This window comes from Cheilinus undulatus, linkage group 1 (assembly GCF_018320785.1).
Source record: "Cheilinus undulatus linkage group 1, ASM1832078v1, whole genome shotgun sequence".
In the NCBI taxonomy this organism is placed as follows: domain Eukaryota; kingdom Metazoa; phylum Chordata; class Actinopteri; order Labriformes; family Labridae; genus Cheilinus; species Cheilinus undulatus.
Window position 1 is genome coordinate 58,443,886 of NC_054865.1, and position 12,945 is coordinate 58,456,830.

The 12,945-nt window shown below is 41.3% G+C and overlaps 1 protein-coding gene across 1 annotated transcript in view; it reads left to right on the top strand.

The window, feature by feature from the left end:
- The window catches only part of lrrk1 (leucine-rich repeat kinase 1), an 82,693-nt gene that overhangs the window by 11,567 nt on the left and 58,181 nt on the right, over positions 1 to 12,945 (top strand). The window contains exons 3-4 of the mRNA XM_041784715.1: positions 9,199 to 9,389; positions 12,420 to 12,591. Of these exons, the coding sequence (XP_041640649.1) occupies positions 9,199 to 9,389; positions 12,420 to 12,591 (363 nt within the window). The remainder of the gene's footprint in view (positions 1 to 9,198; positions 9,390 to 12,419; positions 12,592 to 12,945) is intronic.

Consider the following 12,945-nt stretch of genomic DNA (forward strand, 5'->3'; position numbering starts at 1 on the left):
GAATTTGACATAAAACCACAGATCCTTGAAGCAAACATGAACCCTTTAACTTCCTGATGTTCTCACCCAATGGCATCAGCAATAGCATCATAGACTCATGCCTGATTGGATGATAAATTAACCCCAACAGGTAAAATGGTCCGCCGCTGACATATTAGTCCTGTGTGAACTCACAGTTCTCCTGTGATCTCTGCCCGCTCATCAGAGCTGCACGCCACGGCGCAGCACTCTAAAAAAACTTCCAGCAGTCGAGGTCGCTCGTCTTTGGTCGGTGCAAACCTGCAGCGCTTCAGTGCACGGTGCGGCCGTCCTATGTGGGAACTGTGGGTAACCAGCTGCAGGCGTGACTGCCCAGTGCTCCTAAAATGGGCTAAAAGTGGCAAAAATGGGTACGAAGTTGCAAAAAAAAAGTGTCAAAATGGGCAAAAAGTACAGAAAAAGTGGTATCAAATGGCAAAAGATAGCTTAAATGGGTGAAAAGTGGAAAAAAAAATGGGTGAAAAAGTATAAAAAAGTTCCCTTTTTTAAGGTTTTCTGGGGGAATAATTAGAAATAAGACATAAAGAGCCACACGTTGATTATCACTGCTTCATGCATTATTCAATCCTTCAAGTATGTTTTTTATTTTTTACAAAAATCTGACTTTTCTTGCTCATGCATTTATTTTTCTTCATCAGAATGAGAAGAATATGAGAAATGATCGTCCCCTTCAGTAAAGCAATTGATATCAAATTTGCTCTATGAGCCAAAATGGCAGTAAGATGTTTTTTCTAATGTAGCCCTAGTTTACCTTCTCTGATATTGTACTTGTTATAATATAAAATGATTTCTTGCTGATGTTTGTTGAACAGAAAAACTGAGGAACATAAATAATTGCATTTCAAATCGCTATTGCAATATTCCAGGAAAAAATTGCAGTTTGATTATTTTTGTAAATCGTTCAGCCCTACTCAGCACAGTTGGCCTTTTAGCTCTAGATTAATGCAAACTCAGCACTAATTCAAACACTTCCTGTGTGCATTATATTATAAATTAAACATTTTGACTCTAGTTTAGATGATGAAAAGTCACTTCTGTTGTTTCTCAGCCAGCTCTTTCTGACGTCAGTGGTGTGATTGTATATGATAGCTCATATGTGCTTTAATTTTTGGTGTTTTTGCTCCAACTCTGGTGGCAGCTATTGACAGATACAGTAAAAAAGAGTAAATTTGACTATTTTAGAGGAAAATGTTTGTGATTCTAGATGAATGACTCCACAGATTTTCCAGTGTTGGTACTTGGATTCAGAAATTAAATCGGCTTTTAAACAGCTGAGATTTACAGATGAACAGACACGTTTACTCACATCACTGAGATTACGAAGCTTTTTAACATGTATTAACATCGGTCATTTTACTTTACATTTCTAAAACCTCCTCTGTTTCAGCTGTTTCTGTGTCTGTGGCTTTAAATGTTAATGAGCTGTCTGACTCCGCCCCCTGACCATGCCTCTCTCAGGAAATGGATGCGGCTCTCCTGATCAGGAGAGGAGGGTGGAATGTTCTTCCAAGCGAACCTGGGGGCGGGGCTAAAGCTGGGTGTACGCTGTACGATTTCAAGCTGACCATACGACAGTCGTGGCAGAATGTCATCACACACTGTGCGACTGAATCGCTCACGACGCACGACCATCGCGCAGGAGTTGCGTGCTCACACTGTGCGATCCGACGGTCGTGCACGACCTGAGTGCTCACTCTGTGCGACTGAAGTCGGGACGGACTGTGACAGAAATCCGCGGAGTTTCCTTTTTTGAAAGGCTCACACACTCAGGGTGAAGCGTCCCGTCTCATCTCTCTCTCCCTGTCCCACAGACACAAACAGCTTCACCTCTGTGTCTGCTCCAAGTTTGCTCCAAGTATTTTCTGCTCGTTTATTGACTTCATCATGGCGGGCGTGCATCAGAAGTCATTCTGGCCACTGTCATGGTAATTTAGGACGCTGTCTGACCTTTTACAAAGGAAAACAATCCCCCAAAGTTGTTTATTCTGCTCGTGTTTCTGCTCTCACTGTGAAGTGTCTGCAGTCGTGCGACCAAAACATCAAACACGCCAGACTGAGAGTCCAACAACTCCCCTTTGAAGTCCTGCGACTCCTAATTTGTGGCTGAATCGCAGGAAAATCCCACAGTGTGCACCCGGCTTAACTCCCCAAATGACATCATGAGGGGAAAATCTGAGGCTTGTTTCAGCACACATTTAGTGAAAGGAGGAGAAAGAGAGGGAGGGAATGGATTTTTCTGATTCTAGGGGGATTGTGGACAGACCAGGGGCATATATTTGTTAGAAAAGCCTGAAAAAGAGATTTTTGTATAATTTGTCCCCTTTAAAACGCTCAGTGCCTGAAAAAACAAAATAAAAGTCACAACCAGACTCAGAACTGGTCAGGTGTTGATGATGGCAGTGGGAGGAAGATGTTTCTGCTCTCCTCCAGCGGTGCACCCCTACTGTGTCTTTGTTTTGTTGCTCTGATTGGCCTGTAATTCAACCCCAGTTCCAAAAAAGTTGGTGCGCTGCCTCATTGTAAACAAAAACAGAAGTCAGCGATTGTCAAATCTCATAAAGCCGTATTTATCCTCAATAAGAACAGAAACAACAGGTCAGAGGTTAAACTGACACATTTTACCTTCTAATGAAAATATTAGCTCATTCTGAATTTGATGGCAGCAACACGTCTCAAAAAAGTCGGGACAGGTCCGTGTTACCATCGTGTAGCATCCTCTCTTCTTTAACAACAGTCTGGAAACGTCTGGGGGAGGAATGTTGTCCCATTCTTGTCTGATGTAGGATTCTAGCTGCTCAACAGTCCTCGCTCTTCTTTGCTTCAATTGTGTTCTGTTGGTGAAAGATCTGGACTGCAGGCAGACCAGTTCAGGACCCGGACTCTTCTCCTGTGAAGCCATGCTGTTGTGATGGATGTGGTATGTGGTTTAGCATGGTCTTGCTGAAATAGTCGAGGCCTTCCCTGACAGAGACGTTGTCTGGATGAGAGCATATGTAGCTCTAAAACGCTGCTCAACCAAAGAGACAAACTGTTGAAAAATACCTTTGCAAGAGCCGCAATCTAAGCGGTGAAGCAAAAACAGCTTGAAGTAGCAATAAAAATAAGTTAAAGGTGGCAAAAATGGTCAAAAAGCAACAAAAATGGGTGAAAATGGGGAGGAAAAGTGGAAAAGGGGTCAGAAACAAAAGATGGGTGAGAAGTGACAAAAATGGGCAAAAAATAGGAAACAAGTGGTATTTAGTAGCAAAGGGTAGCTTAAATGAGTGAAAAGTGGCAAAAAGAAGTGGCTAAAACGGGCAAAAACAGAGGAAAAAAGTGATATTTAATGACAAAAGGTAGCTTACATGGTTGAAATTTGGGAGAAAAATGGTGATGATAGAAGTGGCAAAAAAATGAGTTATAGGTGACATGAAATGGTCCAAATATGGCAAAAAAGTAAAAAAAAAAATAAAAAAACGAGTGAAAAGTGACTAAAACAGGCAAAAACAGAAAAAAAAGGTCGCATTTAATGACAAAAGAAAGCTTATATGGTTGAAAAGTGGGAGAAAAAATGATGAAAAGGGTCAAGAATGGGATAAAAGTGGCAAAAAGAAGTGGCTAAAATGGGCAAAAAAAGTAGGAAAAAAGTGGTATTTAATGACAAAAGGGAGCTTAAATGGGTGAAAAGGGCAAAAAAGTTTCCTTTTCTAAGGTTTTCTTGGTTATAATATTTGAAATTAAGACCCACACATTGAGTGTCACTGCTCTAAAAGCTCTCTCTGCTCTCAGCATTGATAGTTCCTCTCCAGATGTTAGAGCTGCCCACGCCATAGGCACTAATGCACCCATACCATCAGAGATGCAGGCTTTAGACCTGAGCCAGGAGAACCAGCTGGATGCTCCAGATCCTCTTTAGTCCACAGGACACAGTTCTGTAGTTTCCTCTGACCACAGAACAGTTTTCCATGTTTCCTCAGTCCATGTTAAATGAGCTTTGGTCCAGAGAAGACGGACCACGGTGTTTCTGGATCCTGTTCACATATGGCTTCTTCTCTCCATGATCAGCTTTAACTGTCATTGGTGGATGGCACGGCCAACTGTGTTGACAGACGATGATTTCTGGAATGTTCCTGAGCCCATGCAGTGATTTCACTACAGAATCATGCCTTATTTTAATGAGGGGCCCCTGAGGGCCCCTGAGGGCCCCTTCAGCCTTGTCCTTGCTCTCAGAGATTTCTCCAGATTCTCTGAATCTGTTGATGATATTCTGGACTGTAGATGGAGGAGATTCAAAGTCTGAGGAACATTTTTCTGAAATTGTTCCACAACTCTTAGACTCAGTTTTTCACAGATTGGTGAACTTCTGCCCATCTTTACTTCTGAGAGGCTCTGCCTCTCTAAAATGCTCCTTTCATACCCAGTCATGATTCTGACCTGTTGATAATTAAAGTAGTAAGTGTTTAAATGCTCCTTCTCCGGATGTTTTTCATGTGTACCACTTACTTTTCCAGCCTTTTGTTGACCTGTCCCTACTTTTTTGAGACGCGTCGCTGCCATCACATTCAAAATGTGCTCATATATTTTTCCTGAAATGGTGAAACGCCTCAGTTTCAACATCTGATTTGTTGTTTCTGTTGTATTGTGGATTAAATCTGGATTATGTGATTTGACAGTCGTCCTCTGAGCTTTCGTCCAATCACAGCCTGAGTTTGAAAGCTTCTGCTCTTCATGAACGTGGACTGTTGGCTGCTGCCTAGACAGATCTGAAGTAATAGTCTCTTTATGATTTTGTTTCTATGAATGTTGAAATGGGACAGAGTGCCCAGCCCTATCTCTGAGTGATCCCTGATCCTGACAGGAGAAACAGGAGGTCAGGAGTCTTCAGGAACGTCGGCTTCCTCCTTTAAGTTCCTCTGGTGGGTTTTGTGAGGCTGGTGGGGGGTTATTGATGTTGGGGGGGGGGGGGGCTGCACGTGTGTCTAATGGTTACAGTCCCCCAGGCTTCCTCTGCAGCACGCCGCTCAGACCGACTGAGAGTTAATAATTCATTTAAAGCCTGTGAAGGCAGCGGCACGCCGCTCAGAAAGAGGAAACAGCATTAACCAGCCGCTGCTTCTGATTGGTCCTTTCAGCTGACATCACAAACGCACGTTTTACTTGGTATTGTGCTTCCGTTGTAGGCAGATGTGCCAACGAAAATATGTGAACGTTTTTGTCTGTGTGTGTTCAGAGAAGGTCTAAAGAGGGAAAACAAGACTCCATGAGAACAGAGAACAGAGATGGTGGAACATTTAGAACACATCGGAGGGTTAATGATGATACTTCATCACACCCCGGCGTGATAGCAGCATTTATAACAGGATACTAAACCATTCTGAACTAAATGATATGAAGTATGATAAACTTATGAACAGGATTCACAGAGAAGTTAAAGGTCTAAACCACCATTTTCAGACTAATCACCTTGATTCTGCTGTTTAACGATAAACTGATCACTGCTTCCTGCCTGATCCTGAGAGGTTATGACGGTTAAACATGGAGACTTAACTGATATTTTTCTGGTCAAGCTCAGATCAGCTAGCCTCAGTCTGTCCTGAGTAGGGATGTGACGATAACCGGTATCACTATAAACCCTGGTAAAATTCGAGACGGTTAGTATTACCGTTTCAAATTTTGATTACCGTTAAAACCGTGTTTTATTACCGCACTTTGAAAACTCAGAGAAGCCGCAGCGCTCTGTGGCAGTAATGCAACTGCATGGATGCCAGCTGCCGTTAAACACCATAGAAGAAGAAGGAGCAGCGCTCCCTGAGACTCTGGTGTGTGTGTGCAGTTTGAAAACATGGCAAGAGAGAGCGAGAGAGAGAGAGAGAGAGACTGTACACAGCGGTACATGAAACAGTGAAAGTCTTCTTTCTGTACCAGTTTTTCTTAGATCTGTCAGACTAGATCTAGTCTTGAGCCCTGAATGTAAAGAAAAGTATTCTTGGATCTTATCTACAATTTGCGTAAGTGCAGCTACCTCTGATGGCCATAAGGTCCCATCTTTAATGCACATTTGTATGTTTGATGTTAATATTTTAATGTTCTGCCAACAAAGTACGTTGTGTGTGTTATTTTATTTTATTTTAAAAAACTTGGTTAAATGATTTCAGTGTGTGTAAGTACTTTTTGAACATTTTGAGCACATTTCAACAACACCGTGATAATAACGATAACTGTGATAATTTTGGTCACAATAACCGTTATATGAAATTTTCATATGGTTACATCCCTAGTCCTGAGTAAATACTCAGTGCACCGATATCCTGGGCAAACCTCTTAGATCACTTTATCTTCTCCTTTAAACAGTTTTAATCTCTTTTCTTTCCCTTGACAGTAGGGCTGGGTATTGTTAAGAACCTCACGATTCGATTTGATTTCAATTCATTAGGTTGCGATTCGATTCGATATTGATTTAAAAGCTTGGATGTCGATTCAGTAAGAAGTAGAAATTCACAAATAACCTGTTGACAATTTTTTAATAATTATTAACATGCCAGTGTGAAAATATGTGGCAGGTCACCTCACATTTCTGAGCAATAAAACATCTGAAAATAAAAATTTGCACAATAATAACTTATTTGTGCATATGGAGTACAAAAGTAAAAAACATGACAGTTCTGTGTAAACACTGAAAAAGTAAAGTGCATGTAAACTTAATATTTCTTTCCTCTTGGAAATTGTGATAAACCTCACATAACATGGTTATGGTTGGTTGGTTGGTTGAGTGCGGACTCTGTCCATACAACGTGAATTACACGCACAGCGACCCCTACTGGCCGGGAGGTGAATTGATTCAGAGGATTTGCTGAATCGATATTGAATTGGGGGGGGGGGTATTGCAGTGCATCAATTAATCAATATTTTTACCCACCCCTACTTGACAGTCACTTTTGGACCTCTTTGCAATCTGCTCTTGATCTCTTTTAGGGGTTAACGCTGTTGCCTCACAGCAAAAAGGTTGCTGGTTCGCTTCCCGGTCAGGGCCAGGGCCTTTCTGTGTGGAGTTTGCATGTTCTCCTCGTGCACGCGTGGGTTCTCTCCGGGTACTCCGGCTTCCTCACCACCAATAACATGCTCGTTAGGTTAACTGGTGATCCTAAATTGGTCGTAGGTGTGAGTGTGAGCGTGCCTGGTTGTCGGTCTCTACGTGTCAGCCTTGTGATTGGCTGGTGACCAGTCCAGGGTGTACCCCGCCTCCCACCCGATGACAGCTGGGATAGGCTCCAGCCCCCCCTGCCACCCGGAACGAAATAAGCGGTATAAAAAAGTGGATGGATGGATGGAAAAAATCTCTTTTCTTTCTTTTTTGATCTTTTGAGTTGATCTTTTTGGTCTTTAAAAATCTCTTTTTTTATTTCCTTACATTCACATTTGGCCTCATTTAACTTTTCTTTTCAACTCTTTTGAATACCTTTTCTCTTTTTTATCTGTTTGATCTATTTTCAGTCGTTTTAAAATCTCTTTTCTCTTTTCCATCTCTTTTGATCTCTTTTCATTCTCTGTCTGATCTTTTTGGTCTTAAAAGTCTCGTTTCTTTCCCCTTACAGTCACTTTTTGACCACTTCAGCTTTTCTTTTGATCTCTTTTGAATCCTTCTTTGATCTTTTTTAGAAATCCTTTTGATCTCTTTTAGATCTTTTTGATCTCTTTTGAATCTCTTTTAATAATTTTCATCTCTTCGATATCTTTTTGATCATTATTCTATCCCATTACAGTCACTTTTTGACCTCTTTTTGATCTTTTTTGTATTTTGTTACAATATTTTTGATCTTTGGTCTTTTGTAAACCTCTTTTCTGTGCCTTTATGCTCACTATTCAATATTTCTAATCTCTTTTTAGATCTGTTGAAAAATATCTCTTTGATTTCTGTTATTGTTATTTTAAAATCTCTTTCTGATTTCTGTTATTGTTATTTTAAAATCTCTTTCTGATTTCTGTTATTGTTATTTTAAAATCTCTTTCTGATTTCTGTTATTATTTTAAAATCTTTCTGATTTCTGTTATTGTTATTTTAAAATCTCTTTCTGATTTCTGTTATTATTTTAAAATCTCTTTCTGATTTCTGTTATTATTTTAAAATCTCTTTCTGATTTCTGTTATTGTCATTTTAAAATCTTTCTGATTTCTGTTATTGTATTTTTAAAATCTCTTTCTGATTTCTGTTATTGTCTTTTTAAAATCTCTTTCTGATTTCTGTTATTGTCATTTTAAAATCTTTCTGATTTCTGTTATTGTTATTTTAAAATCTCTTTCTGATTTCTGTTATTATTTTAAAATCTCTTTCTGATTTCTGTTATTATTTTAAAATCTCTTTCTGATATCTGTTTCTGTCTTTTTAAAATCTCCTTTCTGTCCTTTCACAGTCGTGTTTTGCTCTCCGTCAGACCATTCTTCCTCTCTTTTAGATCGCTGATCTTTTCCGTTCCCCGTCGATCACTCGTGTTGACATCGGCTGATGACTGGAGCTCGGTTTCAGGAGTTTTATATCCTGCTGTGTGCAGCATCCTAACAGAGGCTCGTCCTCTCTTTTTCCTCATTCTTACTGTGCCAAAATGAAAAACCGCTGCCTCACTGACTACAGGATATGACTGACTTAGTGCTGAGCCTGAGGGGGATCCAATCAGCTCAGCGGGTTTTACCGGGGATCTTGGAGGATGTTCGTAGTGGGACTGATGTAAACAGAGGCGACCAGAAAGAGGAATTCTCTATAACAGAAAACATCAAAACAGAGAGGATTACCTAGAAGAAGTGTTTTACTAGAACGTCTACATCAGTTTCATAAAACTTGGGACGCCTGGCCGGCTCCTGGTGTCCTCTGGAGAACGCTGCTGCCGTTGGCGTCTGTGCCTCTGGATGCCAGCATAGCATCGTCATCTGCAGCTCCAGTCTTTGTTTTTGCTCCTTTGACACGATCAGGGGGATCGGAGTTCAGTAAACGTGCTTATTCCACCAGACGCTGTTTCACAGTTTGCACTAATCCACCAGGCTGCAGCTGCAGAGAATTTTTTAATAGGCTGACCTAGTTTATCAAGACCTGGCTCTTACAATGAGTCCTTCCTGCTACCTGATCCTCTGCACAAATGCTCCTGTTTTAACTCCCGTTTGACCACGACCCCCCCTCCTCTGTGCTGTCAGGGCCGGGGGATCAGATGGGGGCCAAGGAATCGCTGCTGAAGGCTCCGGAGCACTGCTCTCCTCTGGTTCCTTCTCCCACGCTTGAGAACATCCAGGCGGCATATGAAGACGGCGAGGAGGACGCCGCCAGGGAGCTGATTCAACGCGCCTGCTGTGTGGAGTGCAGCGGGGGGACGCCGCACATCGACGGGGTGAGTACGCCAAAACATGCCGCTGTGAGCTAAACTTCCTCTGATACTGTGGAATAAATGTGAGCAGGATTCATGGCGTCCAGCGCAGTAATCGTTTAATCTCTGTTATCCTGTTTCCAGGAGCAGGTGAAGACTGAAACTGGGTTTATTAGCCAGCACGGCCGCCGTAGATTACAGCCAGACGGTTTTTAATTTCTAAGAGGAAATCCAAGCTCAAGAAAGAAATATTTCACAATAATGTTTAAAAATAAAGCAGAGCAAAGGGAAAACCTGCTTTAAGGCGGCTCTACATCAGACTCAGAATCAAGAAACAGAAAAATACACTTTTTTTGTTTTCAGTTTTTTTTTCCAGAAAGGAGACAATGAAAGAGAAACTGTTCGTTTTTATTTTATCGATTTTATGTTTGGACCAAAAAAGGAAGATTACAGCTGGTGATGTAATATTCTAACACCTGCACCAGGTCACACAGATGGAGAAAAAGGAATGCTACGTCACTAGTGTTCATTCTTTGATCTTCCTTTTTTGATCCAAACATCTACACCGCTTTCCACATTATTATGCAAATAACGTTTTTCTCTTACTTTCCTAAATATTTATGCAAATGACAGTCAGAGTATTTTTCAAGTCATCAGCCATCAGAGCATAATTCACATGTTTTTGAACAAACTTCATAATGATAACCATTATTTTTTAAAAATAAGAATCTCAAAATGCACTGCTCTGCATTATTATGCACAACAGAGTTAAGGATGCTCCAGAGGTTCTCAGCAGGGTTAAAGGTCAGGGGAGGATGGGGGCCACACCATGAGTTTCTCCCCTTTATGCCCATAGCAGCCAATGACAGAGGGATTCTTTGCAGCATGAGATGGTTCATTGTCATGCATAAAGAAAATTTTGCTACAGAAGGCACGGTTCTTCTTTTTGTACCGTGGAAGAAAGTGGTCAGTCAGAAACTCTAGATACTTTGCCGAGGTCATTTTCACACCTTCAGAGATCCTAACGCCCGTTTCAAACTGGGATCGTGCCGGTGCGGATTTCACACAGGGCGCAAGTTTGCTGCGTGTCAGCCGCATTTTCCTGCTCTCAAAGCCCTGTCCTTCTTCACGAGTTTTACCTAAATAAACCCCCTACAAGCTTGTTGATTCAGCGTATTGAGGAAGTTTGTCGGGAACTATTCAAAACAAAAGCATTCTGTACAAGTGAACGGAGTTTCTCTACAGAAATACTAAACCAGGCTTTTAATTTGAAAGCACAAACCAGAAAAGCATTCATGGGTGTTTATCTTTCCTGTGACATATTCAACCAGTGTGGGGACATAAAGCGTCACTAATAGTAGATCTTTAGGGAACAACTTTATAAAACAGGTGCATTTAAGCTTGTGGCCTTCCTCAGGGTTATCAAGAAACACATTGTAAACATATTCCATGAGTATTTTTGCCACAGTGATGTAAATATGGCTCTCCATTTATCATTTTCCTGTCTAATATGGTCCACAGCCACACGCGGTGCACGGAAAAAATAGGCGAGACTTTGAATCTCTCAATCCTCCGTGCGTGAGCCGGGCGTACCAGCCGCACAAGATGCGGCGCACATGCAGGCAGTCTGAAAGCCCTGACTTGTTAACATGCAATAAAATTGAAAATCCACGTGTGTCGCAGTCGAGATGTGCACGTCACGCTCCCAGTCTGAACGGGCTTAAAGGGGCCTACCATCTCTCTCCTCATGAATCCGGCCCAGAACATGACTCCGCCCCCTCCTTGCTGATGTCACAGCCTTGCTGGGACATGGTGGCCATCCACCAACCATCCACTACTCCTCCATCTGGACCATCCGGGGTTGCACGGCACTCATCAGTCAACAAGACTGTTTGAAAATGAGTCTCCATGTATTTCTGGGCCCACTGCAACCGTTTCTGCTTGTGAGCATTGGTTAGGGGGGGCTGAATAGTAGGTTTATACACGACTGCAAGCCTCTGGAGGATCCTACACCTTGAGGTTGGTGGGACTCCAGAGGCACCAGCAGCTTCAAATACCTCCTGTTAACATGGAACTTGGCCTGTTCAGATGTTTTTGATTGAAATAGCTTTGATTTCAGTAAATATGACCTCCTAATGCTGCAGATTCAATGAATGAACATTTTCACTTCTTTACAACCTATAAAATCTTTTAAAACTTTGTCGTGCATAATAATGTGGAACAGTGCAGTTTGAGGTTTTCATTTAAAAAAAATAATGGTTATTATTATGAAGTTTGTTCAAAAACATTTGAATTACGCTCTAACGGCTGATGACTTGAAAATATTCTGTCATTTAAATTAATATTTAGGAAAATAAGAGAAAAAATGTCATTTGCATAATAATGTGGAAAGTGGTGTAGAAGATAAAAAACTGTTTCATTTTTTCATTTCTGTTTGAAAAATAAAAACTGAAAATCGTGAAACAGAAATTAAGAATAAACTGTTTTTGTTTTCAGTTTTTTGTTTCTCAGAAAGGAAAAAAAAAATAGCAGATCAAAGAAGAGAACACATCATCATGTAACATTCTTTTTCTGCACACCTGCACAAATGAAAACAATGTTACATCACCGCTGTTCTGTTCTTTGATCTTCCCTTTTTGATCAGAACATAAAGATGACAGGAGACAAATCACACAGTTTCATTTGTTCAAGTTTGTTTTTATCGTTTCCTGTTTATGATTCTCAGTTTGAAATCAGTCTGCCTGAGTTTTTGATGGTTCGCTCTCCTTTTCTTGAACAGTAATCAGGAAACAGCTTGTTTTTTTAATGTTTGAATTCTCGTTTTAAAATAGAAATAAGATTGGCTGTAAAATCCAGCTATAGCTTGACTTTCTGAATCCTTAATTCTCAGTTTCAGCATCTGATACGTTGTTTATGTTCTAGTGTGGATAGAATATGGGTTTATCAGAGTTAACAGTCACTGACTTCTGTTTTTTTTTCACATTTTACTAAGTGACCCAACTCTTTTGGAATTGTGGTTTTAGGTCTAACTCTGACCATCATGTTGTGTTTTAGGTCATCCTCCTGTGCGTGGCGGCTCAGCACGATGACCTGCAGAGCGTGTCTTACCTGCTGAAAGAGGCCCACGTTCCTGTGCCTCCTCAGCCGTCCAACAACAACCCGGCCATCGTGGCGGCGTATTACGGAAACAGCGGGCTGGTCCGGGAGCTGCTGGACTCCATACCAGGTAGATAAACAGGGAGTTAGCCATCCTACAAAGTCTTTGTGTTTGTCCCGAACAGTGTGTCCTAACAGGATGTCCTAACAGCTAACAGGATGTCCTAACAGGATGTCCTAACAGCTAACAGGATGTCCTAACAGGAAGTCCTAACAGCAAACAGGATGTCCTAACAGCAAACAGGATGTCCTAACAGCAAACAGGATGTCCTAACAGGATGTCCTAACAGGAAGTCCTAACAGCAAACAGGATGTCCTAACAGCAAACAGGATGTCCTAACAGGATGTCCTAACAGGATGTCCTAACAGCAAACAGGATGTCCTAACAGGATGTCCTAACAGGATGTCCTAACAGCTAGCAGGA